General features: G+C 40.4%; 2 protein-coding genes across 2 annotated transcripts; one reads left to right on the plus strand and one right to left on the minus strand.

The window, feature by feature from the left end:
- Window positions 1-6,006: 6,006 nt before the first annotated feature.
- Window positions 6,007-8,886, minus strand: LOC117305415 (polyamine oxidase 7-like). Its single transcript, XM_033790285.1, has 2 exons — window positions 7,785-8,886; window positions 6,007-6,467 (listed from the first exon to the last, which is right to left on the minus strand). Exons 1-2 carry the CDS (start codon window positions 8,884-8,886, stop codon window positions 6,007-6,009), a joined length of 1,563 nt encoding a protein of 520 aa, XP_033646176.1.
- Window positions 8,887-12,815: 3,929 nt separating this feature from the next.
- On the plus strand, window positions 12,816-14,909 carry LOC117305416 (polyamine oxidase 7-like). The gene is made up of 2 exons (XM_033790286.1): window positions 12,816-14,056; window positions 14,449-14,909. Exons 1-2 carry the CDS (start codon window positions 12,952-12,954, stop codon window positions 14,907-14,909), a joined length of 1,566 nt encoding a protein of 521 aa, XP_033646177.1. The 5' UTR covers window positions 12,816-12,951.
- Window positions 14,910-21,968: the final 7,059 nt, after the last annotated feature.

A 21,968-nucleotide genomic window follows, 5' to 3' on the forward strand; every position in this document is an offset into this window, starting at 1 on the left:
CAACATATGCATAAAATAACAAACCTGTGAAAATTTGAGCTCAATCGGTCATCGAAGTTGCGAGGTAATAATGAAAGAAAAACACTCACCCTTGTCACACAAAGGTGGGTGATTTCAGATGCTTGATTTCGAGACCTCAAATTCTAAATCTGAGGTCTCGAAATCAAATCCGCGGAAAATTACCTCTTTCTCGTTACCAAGTAAGGTTTCATGCTAATAATTATTTTGAGTAGCTACCACTGCCTTTAAAGAAATCACATCAACTGTCAAAGTGATCTTCACGTCATTATTGACATTTTGAATGTTTTCTCACTCCCGATGCTTGTTATTTATTAACTACGTTGTCGTATTATGATCCAAACAGGAATTTTTCTCGAACTTTTGCCGATTTTGAGAACAAGTATGGCAAAGTTTACGGGTAAGTCAAACTAAAACATAGTTATGAAAGAGTCTAATGCTGACTATTGTGTTGCATATTTCTTGAACTGCCCACTATGTTTCGTAATGAAAATTAAAGGCAGTGGACACTATTGGTAATTACTCAAAATAATTATTAGCGTAAAACCTTACTTTGTAACGAGTAATGGGGAGAGGTTGGTGGTACAGAACATTGTGAGAAACAGCTCCCTCTGAAGTGGAGTAGTTTTCGAGAAAGAAGTAATTTTCCACGAATTTGATTTCGAGACCTCAAGTTTACTATTTTGAGGTCTCGAAATCAAGCATCTGAAAGCACACAACTTCGTGCGACAAGGGTGATTTTTTCTTTTATTAGTTATCTCGCAACTCCGACGACCAATCGAGCTCAAATTGTTACAGGGTTGTTATGTTATGCATATGTTGAAATACAGCAAGTAAGAAGACTGGTCTTTGACAATTACCAATAGTGTCCACTGGCTTTAAATCCCAAATTTCCAATTCTAAAAAAAAATAAAGGTTTTTGTTCCGTTTTCTTCGTCAACGTGCATCTAATTTGCCTTCTATAGATTGAATCTCAGAGCATCTACAATGCATTTTTCCCCTTGCCCTTAGGTGAGTCACAGACCCCATTTCGTGAAGGCTTTGCGCTCTTTCGGTCGCACAATTCACCGTGGACGAATTTTGCCCATCTGGGTCACGAGAGAATAGTTAAAAACCGGTTACAAATTTTGCATTTTATCGATGCCAAAATAAAAATTAATAAAACGCTCACTGAGCGATAAACTCCAAACGCGAAGTTAGATTATTTATTTCTCATCAAGTATGACAATTCAGACAGAAATATTTCAAGGGATGTTTTCAACGATTTATACCGTGTAAGTTTTATGTAAATGTGTTAGCTTTACGATGTTTGTTTCTTACCAATTCTGTAACGTTCCTTTAACACATTGTAAAGAACTAGCCTGGCGCGAATATGCACACCTTAATCTAAAGGAATTGTTGTGACATAACAAATAAAAAAAAATTAAAAAAGTAGTTGAAAGCAATGACTGTTGAGATGATCGCAAAGTCCGAGTAGGTGATTAATGGTGAACAAGTTTAGATAAATTAGCAGGAGATTGACATGTTTGAACTTTGAAAGTAAATTTAATAGACTGTACGAACTTATGTCGGGGTGTGTTTGTAGTGAGGGCCATCAAATAGTTGTAATGTGTGCACTTAAAGCGATTGGACCCTTTCGGTACAGGAAGAAAAAAAAAAAGTTCACAGATTTACAAATAACTTACAGGGTTTACAGAAGGTAGTGTTAAAGACTTCTCTTGAAATATTATTCCATGAAATGCTTTACTTTTTGAGAAAACAGTAAAACAATGTCAATTCTCGTTAACGAGAATTACGGATTTATTTTAAACACATGTCATGACACGGCGAAATGCGCGGATACAAGGGTGGGTTTTCCCGTTGTTTTCTCCCGACTCCGATGACCGATTAAGCCCAAATTTTCACAGGTTTGTTTGATATAGAAGTTGGGATTGCCTTGGACAATACTGTTTACCGAAACGGTCCAATGGCTTTAAAGGCGGTGGTAATTGCTCCAAATAATTATTAGCACAAAACCTTACTTGGTGACGAGTAATGGGGAGAGGTTGATGGTATAAATTATTGTTGGAAACAGTTCCCTTTGAAGTGACATAGTTTTCGAGAATGAAGTGATTTTCCACGAGTTTGATTTCGAGACTGTATAATTATTTTGAGGTCTCGAAATCAACCATCTAAACGCACACAACTTCGTGTGACAAGGGTGTTTTTTCTTTCATTTATCTCGCAACTTCGACGACCAATTAAGCTCAAATTTTCACATGTTTGTTATTTTATGCATAATGTTGAGGTACACTAAGTGAGAAGACTGGTCTTTGACAATGACCATAAGTGTCCAGCGTCTTTAACATTATTGATTAACTTACCTTTTGTTTATCAATAAACTTGTTTATCAATAAACACGAGTTGAGACATGTTTAAGAGAGGATTTATCTTAAGTGCCTATGCGAGTAAGTACGTCATCTAGCCTATACGTCTAAATAGAATACAACAGATAGTTTATCAGAGACTCAAAGTCGATATTTGAACACGAAAATATTATTTAAACTGTTACATGCGTGAGAAATATTCTGTCACTGCGTGTGTACATAAGTGTGAATTGTTTTGTTGTTGACCTCACCCATTACAAACTGTACACTTTAAACATACAGACAACTAGACTCGATTCAAGTCCCGTTCTCGTGAGAGAGGCTACAATCCCAGCCAAAATGCTTTGGCCACCCATTCATAACGTTATATAAAACAATTCCCTGTCCATTTCCCAATGAGAATAAAAAGTTTGTCACCGCCCCGCTCAATGTTGACTGTAACGCAGAAGACGATTGGCAATTGAACCAACATTAAAGGCAGTGGACACTATTGGTATTATTACTCAAAATAATTATTAGCATAAAACCTCATTTGGTAACGAGTAATGGGGAGAGGTTGATATTATAAAACATTGTGAGAAACGGCTCCCTCTGAAGTAACATAGTTTTCGAGAAAGAAGTAATTTTCCACGAATTTGATTTTGAGACCTCAAGTTTAGAACTTGAGGTCTCGAATTCAAGCATCTGAAAGCACACAACTTCGTGTGACAAGGGTGTTTTTTTCTTTCATAGTTATCTCGCATATTTGGCGACCAATCGAGCTCAAATTTTCACAGTTTTGTTATTTTATACATATTTTGAGATACACCAAGTGAGAAGACTGGTCTTTGACAATTACCAAGAGTGTCCACTGTCTTTAAAACGGGGCAGGGGGCCAACGAGATATGGCCGGCAGTTTTAGGTCCCTCCCCTAGGCATATCGCGCCAACTATAGCAAACACGCCGACAGTGCGCGCTCACCTACAAAATGTAGTCCCGTGCGGATCAGGTTTGGGGGGGGGGGAGCGGAGCATCACAAAACAATAGTTTTCTGGTGATGGCACGGGATTGGGACTTGAGTCAAGTCTAACAGACACTGCGAACCAGGTGCAACATTTATGAAGATGTACCACTCGGCAAACTGTATTTATTGGTATACAAGATTAAAGATAACAGTCTGTTTTTAAAAAACTCAACGAACACAAAACCAAGCAAACATTTTATCACCACTCCTTGTTAAACCTACAATATGTCAGCCATTTTTGGCTGAACAAAGGTGTTTACTTTTGAGGAGAACAACATATACATTCCAATTTACAGTCCTCACCTGCTAACGAAATAGTTTATGTTGGCGTTTTAATACCATTTCGTACAAAAAGAATTCATAAATTCGTTTGTGGCAGCCGAAAACAAAATAGTAGTCAGTGTGTTCGAGAGTAAACATGTTAGGTGACGCAAATATTCTTAAACTTTACTTCTAACTGAGAGTGAAAATATTGTTACTAATACAAAAGTCTTTCAAATTATTTGAATAGGTAAATGTATAATCTATAAAATTGTGAAACTTTTTTTTTTTTTTTTATTGTTCGAAAATTGTAATCCTCAGTGTGTGGCTGTATAAAACAAAACTATCATGTGAAAGGCATGTTAAACAGCCAATAAGAATGATCTCAAATAATATAGATATATAGATATTACAGTATTCTAACAGCTGCATGCCATCCAGGAAACATAACAACAAAAATATAACGAGTCTCTTACCTCACGTTAAACGTGGTAAAAATGGGTTTTCTCCAGAACGCTCCAAGCCCAATTTCTGTAAAACGTGGGGTCAAACAAACCCTTGCGACAGAAGGAATCGTGACGTCAGTGGCGGCTATTTGGTGTGGAAATGCCAAAGCTGGAGAAATGTGTTCAAAAACAATAGGGGAAATTCGTCACTGGCGTCCAGGGTCATTATAATAGATAAGCCCTTTTTGACTCTCAGCTGAAAAAGCCGAGCGGCCGGGTGCATTTTTGACGCGAGATATTTATTACTAAATGCAAATTTTGAGAGTAAAATTGTTATTAACCGGTATCTGCGATGTCTATTTGGCCATAAAAAGCCAATAGTTGACATATTGAGATCATCCTTTATTGGCTCTTTAGGGTGGTCATGTTTTTGTGCAGAGTTGTGTTTGGAAGTGCCCCGTTTTGCATGACCGTCCGACGAGTTCTTGTGATCATTTTAATTAAAATCACAATGATTTGAAAAACAAATAAATATAAATAGGAATGCCGCGCTTTCCGTTCTTGTTAATCTTTTGGATTTTGCGTGGCCAAGCCTTTTGCGTCAAGAAACTAATTTTCAGAATGTACTTTTAGTGCGTGTTTAAAAGCAGTGGACACTATTGGTAATTACTCAAAATAATTATTAGCATAAAACCTTACTTGATAACAAGTAATGGGGAGAGGTTGGTAGTATAAAACATTGTGAGAAACGGCTCCCTCTGAAGTGGAGTAGTTTTCGAGAAAGAAGTAATTTGCCACGAATTTGATTTTCAGACGTCAGATTTAGAATTTGAGGTCTCGAAATCAAGCATCTGAAAGCACACAACTCCGTGTGACAAGGGTGTTTTTTACTTCATTATTATCTCGCAACTTCGATAACCGATTGAGCTCAAATTTTCACAGGTTGGTTATTTTGTGCATATTATGTTGAGATACAGCAAGTGAAAAGACTGGTCTTTGACCATTACCAATAGTGTCCCACTGCCTTTAATTATCGAGCGCAAAATAGACTACGTTTCCATAGATATCGCCGACACTCCGGAGCGAAGAACATTCAATGGATTTACACAAACAATCTCAGAAGCATTACTGGCAGTATCGCTTCTCAGACTGAAAATGTTGGGCACAACCAATTTAATTTGTTTAACCTCCTTCGAAGTGAGGAATGCACAATCTATAAGAAGCATAGCTGACAGTATCGCTTCTCAGACTTAAACGTTGGGGCACAACCATCTTAATTTGTTTAACCTCCTTCGAAGTGAGGAATGCACAATCTAAGAAGCATGGATGAGAGCAACTCTTCTCGGATTCAAACGTTGTGATACACAACATTGTATTTTGTAACCTATAATTTAAACTATACTATCGAAAGCTACTATAGGCGTCTAACAAATAGTATGTTTTCTTAAACGTAAACATTCCCTTTAAAGACACTGGACACCTTTGGTAATTACTCAAAATAATTATTAGCATAAAACCTTACTTGCTAATACTTAATTAAAGGGGAGAGGTTGATAGTATCAAACATTCTGAGAAACGGCTCCCTCTGAAATGATGTAGTTTTTGAGAATTCCACGAATCTGATTTCGAGACCTCAGAATTAGATTTTGAGGTCTCGAAATCAAGCATCTAAAAGCACACAACTTCGTGTGACAAGGGTGTTTTTTCACAGGTTTATCATTTTCTGCATAATATGTTGAGATACACCAAGTGAGAAGACTGATCTTTGTAACAATTGCCAATAGGGTCCACTGCCTTTAAAACATCTAATCTACTTCGAGTAAGAAACTCCGAGTAAAATGGTTGGGTGATAGTGCTTTACCGTTTCGTCGCCGTCATCACTACGGGGAAGCATTATCCATACTGACATTCACTAGATGAAAAGATACACCAACCCAAGAACCACTACAAAGAAACTATACGAACTACAGTGAACTAAAGTTGCTGAACTTGCTTCCGGAACCTCACACCCTAAACCACCTCCCTCATAAAAAGGACATTTTTCGAAATTCTGCATACAGTCGAGAATCTTCAGCCCTTCCCGCTTGCCCGAATCCAACCCCCCTTCAACATAGCTGTAGTACATTGATGAAGTCGCTTCCCCTCCGAAGAAAACGCGGTCAACTCGACCTTCGAGCGCGTCGGTGCATTGCCTGGAGAGTTCGGCGGGCCAAGCGGAGTATGAACCCACGGTGAGTGGATTACTCGTCCAGCCTGAGATTAAGATATCATCGATGTCTGGAATGCTATCCCCGTACATGTTGCGAAGAACTTGTTCTATTTCAGCCTTGGTTTGAGATACTGGCTGGGCGTCCACTCGTCTTGACTCGTCACCTTTTTTAGGAGAAACATAAAAACAGGTGTGAAAGTGAAGCACAGTCTAGTTTAAAGGCAGTGGACACTATTGGTAATTACTCAAAATATGTGTTAACATAAAACCTTACTTGGTAACAAGTAATGGGGTGAGGTTGGTAGTATAAAACATTGAGAGAAACGGCTCCCTCTGAAGTAACGAATTTCGAGAAAAAAGGTAATTTTCCACGAATTTGATTTCGAGACGTCAGATTTACAGTTTGAGGTCTCGAAATCAAGCATCTGAACGCACACAGCTTCGTGTGGCAAGGGTGTTTTTTCTTTTTTATTTTATGCATATGTTGAGACACAGCAAGTGAGAAGACTGGTCTTTCACAACTACGAATAGAGTCCAGTGTCTTTAAAGGAACACGTTGCCTTGGATCGGACGAGTTGGTCTTTGAAAAGCGTTTGAAACCGTTTGTTATGAAATGCATATGGTTAGATAGATAATTCAAAAGTAGAATACAATGATCTACACAAATTTGCCTCGAAATTGCGTGGTTTTCCTTTTACTTTGCGAACTAACACGGTCGGTCACTTATGGGAGTCAAAAATTTGACTCCCATAATGGCCGCTCGTGTTAGTCGACCGTGAGGTAAAAGGAAAACCACGCAATTTCGAGGCATACTTGTGTAGATCATTGTATTCTACTTATAAAACATCTTTCTAACCATGTGCGTTTTATATCAAACGGTGACAAGCACTTTTTATAGACCAACTCATCTGATCCAAGGCAACGTGTTCCTTTCAGGGAACGACTGCAACTAGTCCATGTGTTGCCTGAATGGCATTTTTACTAGTAGCTTGGGAGGCATCCAATTGCAAAGCTTGCATTAACATGACCACCTTTGTATCACAAGATACATTTTCTAACATTGTTTTCCGATCCATGGGAGATTTCGTGACCATTTAATTATGAATAGCTTTCATCTTTTGTGATTGCCTGGAACTGATAGCTTGTAACTAGTAACCCTTTTTATACAAGATAATTCAAATACAGATCTGTGTGTTAAAAAGTCAAGTCATCTTTTACGAGAAAGAAGACTCTATTCACAACGATCAAATCGTTTTTTTTCCCCTTTTTTTTTTTTTTCAATATTGTCCTTTGTCCGTTGTTGGTTTTTTTTGTGTTTTTTTTTAACATTTATTTGGTGATTTTTTGTAAACTGCTAATTTGCCTCTTTTACTAATGTTTTACTGCAATAAAGTGTAGTTCGGTTATAGGCAACTGTTGGGTGAGTGCTTTTAGTGGTTTGGTGATTGCTTCAACAACAATTGAACTGGCTTGTTGCTTACCAGTTAAGGTCGCCAGCAATGTAGGCGTGCCGTCTGGATCATACCCCTCAGCCTGGAAGTTGAAGAAAGCTGGGAAGTAGCCCTGTCTCGGGCTAGCATGCATGATCCACTGCGTGTCGTCCCAGAACTTAGATGGAAAGCTCAGGTAGATGTGTGAGTAGGCAGCTATGAGAGACTTCTTGATGACAACATCCTTCCATTCTGGTAGAGGTGGGATGAACTTAACTAAGTCATTCTGTAAGACACCGAGACTGAAGGTGACCAGGACTTGATCGGCGGTGTACACTGTGCCGTCATCGCAAGTGACAACCACCGAGGCAGGATCGCTCTGATCGATGGAGACTACTCTCTGATTCAAACGGGTGTGGTTGATGAACTCGGGCTCCTTTAAGAAACCAGCAACGACGTCAAAGATTGATATGAATCCTCTCGGATCCCTTAAGAAGTAGGTCTCACCAAAATCTTCTGCCTCATGCGTAGACAATACCTCCGTAGACTCAGCGTACTCGAAGTCCATCTCGAACCACTCGATAAGTTTCTCTGTGTCGCTTTTCGGGCTCCAACCACCGAGACGTAACGCTGACCGCTGCGACATGTCAGGGTTGCTTTTCTTGCTCCGAATCCTTGCCTGCAGAGAAAATAACTTTTCCATGGCCGGGTCAAGTTTGTCGTAGTCGCCAAACGCCTGATCTGTGACGTTGTTGCCGGTATCATTACGGACTGTCATGCTCTCGTAATCGCTTGCTTTACGGTCGAGGTTGAGCGCTTCGGCAAGTTGATAAGTCAAAGGCCTCACCGAACCGTAAGTCCATCCTGCTCCGATTTCAATGCTGCGATTAGCAAACGTAGTGGATCGAATACGGCCCCCAATCTGATCTGCTCCTTCTATAATGATAAAGTCATCCATGCCTGCGTCATGGAGGATCCGCGAAGCCTGTAGACCCGACGCACCAGCACCCAAGACAAGAACTTTAGCGTGATTATCCGAAGAAGACTCCGCCCGACGATCGCGCCGACTTGCCCCGTGAACAGGCTTGGAAATCACGGTAAGGAAAACAACTGCGAGAATTGCAGGCAAAGTTAAACTAATAGTAAATTCCATTTTGCCTGCTTGGTATCACTGCGAAATACTCCCGCACTGTATCACTTCGAGGTCGAGTTGTGATAAGTTTATATAATGAGTTCAAGCCCTGCTTGTGGGACTTGGTTGTTTATGCCTGCCCAAGTAAATAAAACACGACTATACTTTTTGTTTGATCTTAGATCGTGAGTACAAAGACAGTCCTGAACTTCGAACCACCGGGGAACACTTGTTTTACTAGTTGACGAGCACCCTGCTGACAGTTCGTTGTTTGTTTTGGTCGGGGTTTTCTTCTTTGAAGCCGGTCATCTCGCCTCAAAACAAGCTCACCCCAACCAAGTCGCCCAAATAAAGTCGCCAAAACAAGCTCGCCCGGGGTGTTTACAATCTCGCCACAGCAAAGTCGTCCCAAAGTTAAGGCTATCCGAACAAGATCGTCCGGGGTGTTTACAATCTCGCCCCTGACAAAAAGTTGCCCTTACAATGTCGCCCTCAGTCAAGTCGTCCCCGGACAATGTCGCTTCCAAACAGGCTAGCCCCAAAAACTCGTCGTTGTAATTTATTATCGTTTGGTTGCCGCGCCCGTCCCTGCATGTGGCAAAAGACGTAGCTAAAGGGTGAATTTGCTTAGGGCGACATTGTTGCAGGGGGACTTTGTGGGGCTACATTGTTTTGGGGTGATTGCTGGAGCGACTCTGTCAGGGGTGAGATTGTAAACACTAAGGGATAGCTTGATTTGGGGCCACTTTGCTGGGGACGAGATGACCAACATCCGTCTACATAAAATAAAACAGACAGTATAATAGAAAAAGTGACCTCGGGAGCATTCGATTCTAAGGCCACGGTAGCCCCTTTTTCAAGGCCGTCGTGCCTTTGGACAGCTTCGGTAGAGCCGCTATCCTTATAGCGACTGGTTGGGGAGACCACGCGCACCGCTTGGTCGTGGCTTTGCAACTCGACTCGCAGGTGTGGTCTCCCCTTCAAGTCGCTTTGGGTCGCTGCTAGCCATGAAGCTGTCCAAGCCACAGGCCTTGTCAAAATGCAACGTCCACGGCGGAGATACTACACTGGTCATTGAGTATCCACTATTAATTTGCCTACAATCCGCGCTCATTCGGTCCCCCCATTTGGCAAATTTGGGGTGCGTCCACGGCGGAGATACTACACTGGTCATTGAGTATCCACTATTAATTTGCCTACAATCCGCGCTCATTCGGTCCCCCCATTTGGCAAATTTGGGGTGCGTTCGTTTAGCTTCCCTGGGTCGACCCCGGTCTGCCCCGGTGCGTTCGAATAGCTTTGACGTCATTCCAGGGGTTCACCCGGGTCAGCCCTAAGTGCCCTGCTTGTGGAGAGGGTCACTTGGGGGTGACCCGAGGTGCATGACGTTACCACGAGAGGGCGAGTGTGATCGTTCGATTAGCTCTTGTCAGGGGCTCACCCGAGTGAGCACCGCGGGGTCGACCCAGGGATTCGCTAATCGAAAGCACCCTGTGTAAAAACCTCTTCTGACGGCGCCCTTTTTTGGGCGGACAGAATTCCCAGGGACACGGGACTTCCCTGGATTTTCCAGGGCATACTTTATGACATAATAAGAGACGTATGGTCGTGACTACGGTGGAAAAGCTAAGAGCTTCGGCACTTTGAACCATATGTCGTTGGTTCAACCCCAAATTACAGTGACATTGTTGAAATCCCACGACTTTTAGACATATGCCTAGCTTTCTCTATTAAGTTATTTGACAACATCATGCTCGTACGACCCTAGCTCCAAAAAGTGTCAAACGTGAAGGGCCTAAGCTTTGGAATTCCTTGGATACCTCTTTGAAATAAAATAAAAAAGTTTATTCTTATCAAGCGGAAACTAAAAACTCAATTAATCAGCAAATATTTATAAGCAGACTTTCTTTATTCCAACCTCAAGTTTACTTTATATACTAGCTATGCCAATACTTAAGTTGTAATTAAGTCGTAAAAGTGTTTTCATATTGTTGTTTTGTTCTTTGTTCTGTTATTATATGAGTGGGGTCTCGACAAGCCGATTCTTCTGGGAGACCTCCATCCTTACACAAATTCCTATTGTACTTATGTCTTCCTTAATCATTATAATACATGTGGTAAAAATAAAAGAAATGAATGATTGAATTGTGGCGGGGGGCAATTGATTTGGATCTGGATAAGTATTCTCATTGCTCTAATAAGAGCCAAACGAGAAGAAAAGACGATGAAGAAATTTCAGCTTTAAAGGCAGTGGACACTATTGGTAATTACTCAAAATAATTATCAGCATAAAACCTCACTTGGTAACGAGTAATGGGGAGAGGTTGATATTATAAAACATTGTAAGAAACGGCTCCCTCTCAAGTGACGTAGTTTTCGAGAAAGAAGTGATTTTCCACGAATTTGATTTCGAGACCTCAACTTTAGAACTTGAGGTCTCGAAATCAACCATCTAAACGCACACAACTTCGTGTGACAAGGGTGTTTTTTCTTTCATTTTTATCTCACAACTTCGACGACCAATTGAGCTCAAATTTCAACAGGTTTGTTATTGTATGCATATGTTGAGATACACCAAGTGAGAAGACTGGTCTTTGACAATTACCAAGTGTCCAATGTCTTTAAATGTGAGAAGCAAACCCCGAAGAATAGTATTTTTCCAGTGAAAACCCACGCAGTCAAGTATAGGGACTGAAAACCCAATCCACATACTGCCCTCCCGATGGATGGATTCGAACCAGGGTCACAGCGGTGGAAGGTGAGGCAAGACACCACTACTGACCGCCCCGAAAGGGTGGCTCTGGGACTGGAGGAGACGACACTCCCCGTGAGGAATATCAACGGCACAGAAGCAACTATGTTTGGATCTTCACCCACATAATTTTATTTTATTTATTTAATTGTTTTTACGTCATCTTTAATGAGGGTAAACTCCGATCAGCGCCCAGCACTGCTCATCATGAAAGGCCCTCAATAAAACGATTGTTAATTAGAAGAAAACAAAACATACACATACACCATCAAAATTATTCAAAAGGAAAAAACACCATGTCGCCTGGTTAAATAGCAAATCTTTACACAGATTTGTAGATTGAAAGACACATAACAGAAATAGCAATCAAATGGAAGCAGGACATGTTGAAGAAAAGTTGCTACAATCACAAATTACTAATTTGAGCTTGGAATGTGCTCCTTAGTTGGCACACACAAGTAAAACTTAGTCCTAGCCGTTGCAAAGTCGTCTGTGGCCAACCTTTTGATTACCAACACACGCCGTCAATGATGATGTCAATAACCTGATCAATTCAAAGGAGAAAAGAACTATCTCCCTTAGTAAACGCGTTGTACGATGTGAGGAAGAATTACCATTTTCACCGGGGTTAAGCTATTATTAAGAAAGAAAGCCACATGGCCCAGCCCCCACCCCCCCCCCCCAACTCGGCTGTCAATTGAATTTGAATAGCAAAGTTATCCACTGTAGACGCCCATTTATCTCTTACGTCATAAGGTATGCCCATCCTTTATGTGGCCTTTATTTATTGGACAATAGGGCTGTGGGCGTGCACGCATCAACCAGTTTGAGGGGTTAGGCAATGCTCCTGGTGGGTGACCAATCAAATTTCAGGTTACATGCCCAAACGTCCAGACACGTCCATTTTAGGTTAAAGTCCGTCCCTTATGTTCACTATGAGTGTACATTGTACTCATCGGATTAACCTATACCAACTCGACCTTGAAGTGTTACAAAGGTGTGGGGGTATTTCGCAATGATACACGACGGACAACATGGAATTTACACGGCATTCTAAACGTACATGAGTTGTTTAAGTGGTGAACGGTGGTTCAAAGATCAGGGATTATCTTGATACTCACGATCGAAGATCAAACCAAAAATATAGTCGTGTATTACCTGGACAGGCATATACATTGTACAGCCACAGGCAGGGCTTGTACTCATCCTTGTACGGTACAACCAAGTCGGCCACAAGGCATAGCCCTATCGCGTTGACCTACTGTATCCCAACTCGACCTAGAAAGTATACACAGAGGTGTGGCAGTCATTCGCAGTGGTACCAGGCAGGCAAAATGGAGGTAATACTTAAACGTGTACCTTTTTCTGTCATTCTCGCAATTGTTGTCCTTGCCGTTATTTGCCAGCCTGTTCATGGGGCCCGTCGGCGCGATCGTCGGGCTGAGTCTTCTTCGGATAATCACGCTAAAGTTCTTGTCTTAGGTGCCGGTGCGTCGGGTCTACAGGCTTCGCGGATCCTCCATGACGCAGGCATGGATGACTTTATCATTATAGAAGGAGCAGATCAGATTGGGGGCCGTATTCGATCCACTACGTTTGCTAATCGCAGTATTGAAATCGGAGCAGGATGGACTTACGGGCAGGTAAGGCCTATGGTCTATGAGCTTGCCAATGATCTTAACCTCGAACGAAGAGCAAGTAACTACGAAAGCCTTATATTCCGTAATGGTACCGGCGACAACGTCACAGATCAGGCATTTGGCGACTACGACAAACTCGAACCGGCCATGGAAAAGTTATTTTCTCTGAAGGCAAGGATTCAGAGCAAGAAAAGCAACCCTGACATGTCGCAGCGGTCAGCGTTACGTCTTGGAGGTTGGAGCCCGAAAAGTGACACAGAGAAACTCATCGAGTGGTTCGAGATTGACTTTGAGTACGCTGAACCCTCTGAGCTATTGTCCACGGATGAGGCGGAAGATTTTGGTGAGACCTACTTCTTAAATGATCCGAGAGGATTCATTACAATCTTTGACGTCGTTGCTGGTTTCTTAAAGGAGCCCGAGTTCATCAACCACACCCGTTTAAATCAGAGAGTAGTCTCCATCGATCAGAGCGATCCTGCCTCGGTGGTTGTCACTTGCGATGACGGCACAGTGTACACCGCCGATCAAGTCCTGGTCACCTTCAGTCTCGGTGTCTTACAGAATGACTTAGTTGAGTTCATCCCACCTCTACCAGAATGGAAGGATGTTGTCATCAAGAAGTCTCTCATAGCTGCCTACACACACATCTACCTGAGCTTTCCAACTAAGTTCTGGGACGACCAGGAGTGGATCCTGCATGCTAGCCCGAGAAAAGGCTACCACCCAGCTTTCCTCAACTTCCAGGCTGAGGGGTTTGATCCAGACGGCACGCCTACATTGCTGGCGACTTTAACCGGTAAGAAAGCAAGACATTTTAGCTTGTTGTTGCCTATAACGAAAAACAGTAAGCCACGAAAGCAGGCACAAAGCAGCTGACAAAAATGGACCAAAATGTAAAAAAAAAACAATATTGCTGAAATAATATTTGTCTAAATTAAAAGTTTTGAAAATGATCAAAAAGTGTGGAAGTGTCCTAGCCGAGCGGTTAAGGTGCCTTTGTCGGCCGTGTAACGGTAATTTCGCTAAGCCACCTGAATATAACACACGGACTACTTGCAGTCGTTCCAGTGAACTAGTTCTTCGCTTTCAAACTTAACACATATTTTGAGTAATTACCAATAGTGTCCACTGCCTTTAAACTAGACTGTGCTTCGCTTTCACACTTGTTTTTATGTTTCTCTTAAAAAGGTGACGAGTCAAGACGAGTGGACGCCCAGCCAGTATCTCAAACCAAGGCTGAAATAGAACAAGTTCTTCGCAACATGTACGGGGATAGCATTCCAGACATCGAGGATATCTTAATCTCAGGCTGGACGAGTAATCCACTCACCATGGGTTCATACTCCGCTTGGCCCACCGAACTCTCAAGGCAATGCACCGACGCGCTCGAAGGTCGAGTTGACCGCGTTTTCTTCGGAGGGGAAGCGACTTCACCAGTACATTACGGCTACGTTGAAGGGGGGTTGGAATCGGGCAAGCGGGAAGGGCTAAAGATTCTCGACTGTATGAGGAATTTCGAAGAATGTCCTCTGTATGAAGGAGGTGGTTTAGGTTGTGAGGTTCCGGAAGCAAGTTCAGCAACTTTAGTTCACTGTAGCTCTTATAATTCCTTTGTACTTGTTACTGGGTTGGTATATTTGTTGATCTAGTAAGGTTTTAGTATGGTGAATGCTTCCCCACTTGGCTAATATGCCGATGGGGAGTGAACGTAAGATCGTAATAATAGTGTACTCGGAGGAATAAAATGAACAAGTAACAGTTTCTCTAATAGTTTAGTTTAGATGTTTTAAAGTCATTGGACACTTTCGGTATAGAATTTTTTTTTTAAGTTCACACATTTACAAATCACTTACAGGGTTTACAGAAGGTAATGGTGAAAGACGAACTTTATGATTAAGAAGTTATTTTTGCCGAAGCCAAGTATCAGTATGTTAATTGCATGATTAAACATTACCGTTTGGTTTTAGAACATCCTTCATCTTTCTACTAAGAGCAGTGTCTTACAGTCGTCGGTGTATGGGTCAAAATCAAAATTAATTCTCTTAATCCCGATGCAAATTTAACATCTACGGCTTATTATATCGTTGCAATTCACACTGCCAAAAAAAATAATTCGAACTGCATCTAGCTACCGGGTTATCTAGGCAGTCTAGTTGGTAAGTGTTTGTCACCAAGATTTCAGACATCCGCTCATCATTTTCATCAGTCCCTTACAACGTGCCGCAGACATTGCCACATCTTCAACCAGAGTGTAGTCTATCTGTGTTTGAGCCTGCCACTGTTGCTGAGATTCAAAGGGTTATTATGAAATCTCCTTCAAAATCCTGTGAGCTGGATCCAGTATCAACATCCATGATAAAGCAAAACATTGATATACTTGTACCCTACATCACTAAGCTTGTAAACGAATCTCTCAGTTCCGGTTGTTTCCCTGATAGCCTCAAAGTTTCCTACATCAGGCCGCTCATCAAGAAACCAAACCTGGACAAGGAGATATTCACAGACCGGTTGCAAACTTAAAATATCTTGGAAAAGTCATCGAACGAGTAGTGTCATCACGTATTTCTGATCACATTCATACTTTCAACCTGTCCGACGTGTTCCAGTCAGCATACAAGCCTTTCCATGGGACCGAGGCTGCACTAGTCCGTGCGAGCAACGATATTCTCTCTTCTATGGACAATGGTAACCTTACAGCACTAGTCCTGCTAGACCTGAGTGCTGCTTTTGACACTGTTGATCATAACATCCTTCTCTCTCAGCTCCAGAATCACCTTGGCATAGAGGACACTATATCCGACCCTGTTGTTTTGAACTACTCTGTGCCACAGGGGTCGGTACTCGGCCCGCAGTGGTTTACGCTGTACACTTTACCGATTCGTGACATCATCCTTAAATTTAATCTGAATTACCATGTGTACGCAGACGACACTCAGCTATACATCACGTTTAAATCTTCTCAAGAAAACGCCAATGCATCTATTGCAAGACTTGAGAAATGCATCCAAGAGATTCGACGTTGGACACAACAAAACTTCCTGAAGTTAAATGATGATAAGACAGAGTTCCTTTTATTTGGGTCACGTCAACAGTTAACTAAGGTTTCAGTGCCATACATCTCCATCGGTTATGCTCGGATAGCTCCCTCGTTAAAAGCTCGGAACTTGGGGGTTATTTTTGATTCATCGATGACACTCCAGCCACACATCAACAATATTGTTCGTTTATCATCATATCACATCAGGAATATAGGTAAGATTCGCAAGTACTTGGACAAAAGTGCCACTGAAAAGGTCATTCACGCATTTGTTACTTCTCGTCTTGACAACGGCAATGCTCTTCTATACAGTCTTCCTAACAACTAGATTTCCCGACTTCAACGGCTCCAAAATATACTGCTGCCCGCATTGTGACACTGTCTAGAAAATCCTGTTCTATCACCCCCATTCTGAAACAACTACACTGGCTCCCTATCTCTCAACGAATCATCTTCAAGCTGATGCTCATTGTCCACAAAGCTCTAAATGGCAAGGCTCCCCACTATATTTCTGAACTGCTTCAAGTTTACACTCCATCAAGGAATCTTCGATCAAGTTCCATGCTTCTCCTCATTGAACCCAAGTCTCGACACTCATGGGGTGACAGGTCTTTTTCTTCAGCCGCGCCTCTCATCTGGAACTCTCTACCACTTAATCTTCGATCTTGTGTTTGTACCGCAAAATTCAAGTCTCTTCTCAAAACTTATCTTATGTCACAGGTTTTCAATGACTAATTTTGTTGTGTCTGTTTTTCTTTGTGTTTTGTTTTTGTTTTGTTTTGGTTTTACTGCGCCTTGAACACCCAGCAGGGTGGATATGTGCGCATTACAAGTCTTATTATTATTATTATTTATTATTATTAAGACGCTGCTCTAATTTGCAAAGGTTCGTGGCTCTAGAATTGCAAGGGTCGTGGGTTTGAATCCAACCCGCGAAATATATGCCTGTGATATTTTTTTTCACAGGAACCCGGAAAGTACTGAGTATACAGTGTTTACACACATCGGTGTATGGGTAAAAACCAAAATTAATATTGATGCTTTGAGTTGAAGTGGCCATAGTCACAACAAAATACAATCAATCAAAAGTTTAAAATGTCATGATTGTGGCCTGCAAATGTCATGTTTTTCACACTAAAAAGTATTTTCTTCTGTTGCCCAATACTGTATAAAGGTGCATGGTGTACCTATTCAAACATGATAAAAGGAACTTGTTTGATTGGTCCTCTGTAGTTTTGAACTAATTTATATACTTTGAAATGGTGGTAGTAAATCAAACAGAAAGTTTTCAGTTTGTTCCATGAAGCTTTGAACATAAGACATTTTTATGCAACTCACTTGGAATTGGCCGAGTCTATTCACAGTCAGTGCTTACAGAAGAATTTGCTAGAATTGGATGTCCTGATCGTATAAGAAATATTCAAGGTGATGGAAATTGTTTTTTTCGGGGCTATTTCATATGTTGTTTCTGGTAGTGAACGTAATCATATGCACTATTGAGACTAGCTACAGTCAATCATTTGTTGAAACATGGTAGTCAGTACAATACATACTTTCGTGAAGGATTTACTGATGTTGAAGAATATGTTCGAAGGCAGAGAATATTCAGTTCTGGAGTCAGAAGTTGAGATTATGGCTGTTGCACACATGCTTGAAACTGATATATACACATTCAATGATAGGTGGTTTATATTCTCTGGAAGGATAGCAGAAATTGGTTCAGTTACCTCAGATGCAGGAATTTATATTAATCACACTCGTGGCATACATTATGATGGTGTATTGTCTGTTCATAAGGAACGACTTGAAAAGAAGAGGAAGTAGTTGATTTAGGTGAGAGTTCAAACAATGAAAGAGTTGAAAATATTAAAAGTGTAGATGCAGATCAGGAAATGAATTGTAAACAAAATGAGTTATGTAATGATTATATTGAACAAGTAAAGGATGATACTGGTATGGATAAACAAGAGATAACACCAAAGAAAAAGAAACGAAAACATGTACGTGTGGCATTAAAAAGGAAGATGGACAAAGAAAGGAAGAGAAAGAAACGTTTTGTAGAAGATAATCAAAAATCTAAACTTGTTGCAAATACTGGGAAAGATTTACTGAATGAAAACAAGAAAGAAATAAAAGTTATAGGTGGACAGCATTATAAACAAATGAAACATAATGTTAATGTAGAGCACAGTCAAAAACACATTTCTGCTGTGAAGAAAAGGCATTCAGGGAATTCAGTTAGTAAATAAAAGAAGAAGAATGCATGCAGAAAGGAGTATGAAAGAAATAAGGAAAAGGTGAAAAATGCCAGAAGGGAAACTTACTAATTTTGAAAGCAGTTGTGAAATAATTTGTTTCTAGATAGACACATTCACTAACCTTTGATAAAAACTTAGCGTACAAATTTCTATAACGGAGTCATGTTTAATACCAAATTTTACAATACATTTTGAGTCACTGCTAATTCTTACAAGATTTATAAATACAGAACGACATAGGTAATCAAGCTGAAACTTTGCATGTATTCAAGTTGGGATATGTTACATCCACAAAATTTGTTCACACCACGATGTAAGCATTGTTGTGAAAAAATCGTACACGATTTGTTCTTATTAAAACAACTTAATGGAACCAGCCGATCATATCAAGAAACATACTTCCATCCAATGGCCGTCCAAAAACCAATTAAGTAATCATAACTCGCAATTCAAAAGTCAACTCTAGCGGGCGCAACACACATTTTGGGATTAGTGAATTAATGTAAACTCGGGACATAATTACAGCAGGGCATTGTGGTGCTTCTTCTGTGCGTGATAGGTATTTCAATATAATAATAATAATTGTGGCTTCTTATATAGCGCACATGTCCGTCACCCAGAGACGCGGGAAGTCCACGGGAAAAGGGAAACTTTATTGGTTTCAAACTATGGAAAAAAGGTAACTCTTGTGAAAGGAGTTATGGATAATTTGTTTCTAAATAGACTCATTCACCAACTTTCGATAACAACTTAGCTTACCTAACAGTAATTTTTACAAAAATTTTCAATGACATTTGAGCCACCGCTGGTTCAAACAAGATCTATAAGTACAAAACGACTTTGGTAACCAAGCTGAAACTTTGCATGTAGGCCTATCCATATTGGGATATGTAACATCAAACAAAAATTGTTCACACGACGATGACGCCATCAATTGTGATAAGACGTCACCTTAAAGTTGCAGGTCATGATCTGTATACTGAGTTATGAAAATTCAAAGTTTAGTATTTCAAAAAATCATAACTCTTGATCTACATGATGGATTCTTACAATCAATACATCATCGGAATTGTCATTGAAAACTCCGTAAACGCCTCACAGACATGATCCCATTTTGACATTGTCTTCCGGCTCAAAAGAGATGTTGCAAATTTCAAAATTCATGTCTAAAGAACTACGTTGATCCCCCATTGGTAGGTGCATACACATTTTAACAAGTAAGCCCACACAACGTGTATTGAACTAGCCGTGCAGCAGAGTCACGCTCCAGTGATCACCTATAGAGCCCGAAAAAGCTATTTTGACAATCTATACATTATATGAAAGTGCTTTACAAACTTCACAACAATGGATATGTTGGTGACCTTTTCTTGACCTTTGATCTGTCTAAACCGGAAGTGACTGTTAAAACGCTTTGAAAAGGCGTTATTTAAAGCTATTAGGTTGAAATGTACACCTTTTGATGGTTTACAATCACTTCATACAAGTTTGGCAAAGGTCTGGTTTAAAAAAATAATACCGATGACGTCACCAAAAATTAGTGCGCCCTCTAGCGGCAGATTTAAATTATCTAAAAACGCACTTTTACTAGATGTTTGTGTCAGAGTTTTTGACAATTGTTCAAAATTGGTAAACATAATCTCCTTCATATTAGCAACATATCTGTGGAGTCTACCTTAGCTTCATGGCGTCATCATGTGTCACGTGGTATTGCTTTAAAGTGCACTTTTCAAAGCTGTGTGTCTGCCAAACCAAAAGTTCGACTGAGGTGAAACTTGGTGTATTGTTAGTCAAGGACATTAACTTCTTGAACTCAAAATTACGTCATGATGACGTCGTCATGTTGTTTTGACAATGTTTGCAGTTTTGATCATTTATAACAAAATCTTGAGAACAAAGCATGGTGCAACAATTTTTTTTTACACCAGGCTTTTACTTCCGGAAATCGAACACCTTGAGTTTGTTCTCAAACTCTCAATGTCTTGTCTATTGATAAGTTTTGACTGGCAAAAGGTCACCTACGGAGCTCCATGAGTGCCATCCGATCAATCGAGTTACCGACATACTTTATCTCATCAAGACGACTTATTTCGTGGAATCAGTTACTTACCGACATATATTTTGCTAAGTCGACTTATTCAAAACAATCAGTTGACTTAACAACATAATTTATCTCACCAAGTCGACTTAGATAAAATGGTAAGTCGACTTAGATAAAATGGTAAGTCGACTTACTGACATAATTTATCTCACCAAGTCGACTTACAATAACTAATTAAGAAGTTTACTTATACACATCCTGCACACGTTGCAACGTGTGTGTATTGAGATTGCGAGTTCGCTAATATTGTGGGGGCGTTTTCGTGCCTGGGATGCAGAAGAATAACCACAATCTAAAACTTGAATCAAGTCTACACCTCGTCCAACTCCGATTGTATTAGTCAATTCAAGCATCCTCTTCAATTTTATTTTATGTAACAAGCAAAAGTATTAATTTACTGATTTTATTTAAAAAAGGGTTAATGGCTGTTAGCAAACTGCGTCCAACTAACATTACATGGTGTACATGTACTTGCAAAATAGTGTTACTGGCCTCACGTTTTGACCATACCAAACAGCTACGTGAGAAGAGTGAGACAATGAATCATGAATTCAGTGCAAAAGGATAAAAGTTTGTTTTCGTCATATTATTCATCAAACTAGTATAAGCCTTACACAATTAAAATCTTCACAACAAAATGTATGTATGAAAGGTACCAGACAGCACGTAACGGAGACGAGTTGAAAAGTGACAATACCAAAGTGCAACCATCAACCGTTGAAGTTACATTATATATATGATGGTTGTCAAAAGGATAAAAAGGTTGTTGTCGCAACAACCAACCCCCTAATATTCAACGAACCATGTGAATCTATTCAAACAAACAAAACCTTCTAAAGAATATCCATGCATAGATTTGTCAGGTGCATAAAATTATGTCCCAGCCAGCACTGTGATTTATGTGTGTGTTTTACTAGTTTCCTCACTCCCCAACCAAAGTGACTACAATACGTCTCTATTGAATAACAATGGTATATTTCGACATGGTTTTTATTTTCAGCTTTTCCATAGATCCTGTTTTTTATGACTCCCAAAAATAGCCGACCGTGTTAGTTCGCAAAGTAAAAGGAAGACCACGCAATTTCGAGGCAAATTTGTGTGGATCATTTTATTCTACTTTTACAACATCTTTCCAACCATTATGTATTTTATAACAAACGGTTACAAACGCTTTTTATAGACCAACTCGACCGATCCAAGGCAACGTGTTCCTTTAACGCATGTTGTTATGTTCATCTCTGCCCCCAAAGTTACGCCTTTTTGGTATAGCGCCCTCTCGTGTTGCGCTAGTGCTCTTCGCCAATAAGTTTTC

The sequence above is a fragment of the Asterias rubens genome, chromosome 22, assembly GCF_902459465.1.
Source record: "Asterias rubens chromosome 22, eAstRub1.3, whole genome shotgun sequence".
In the NCBI taxonomy this organism is placed as follows: Eukaryota; Metazoa; Echinodermata; class Asteroidea; order Forcipulatida; family Asteriidae; genus Asterias; species Asterias rubens.

Coding starts and splice junctions, on each gene's coding strand:
- LOC117305415 (XM_033790285.1), bottom strand. CDS start 8,886: ATGGAATTTACTATTAGTTTAACTTTGCCTGCAATTCTCGCAGTTGTT. Junction 6,468..7,784: donor ATTGCTGGCGACCTTAACTG/GTAAGCAACAAG, acceptor CTCCTAAAAAAG/GTGACGAGTCAAGACGAGTG.
- LOC117305416 (XM_033790286.1), top strand. CDS start 12,952: ATGGAGGTAATACTTAAACGTGTACCTTTTTCTGTCATTCTCGCAATT. Junction 14,057..14,448: donor ATTGCTGGCGACTTTAACCG/GTAAGAAAGCAA, acceptor TCTCTTAAAAAG/GTGACGAGTCAAGACGAGTG.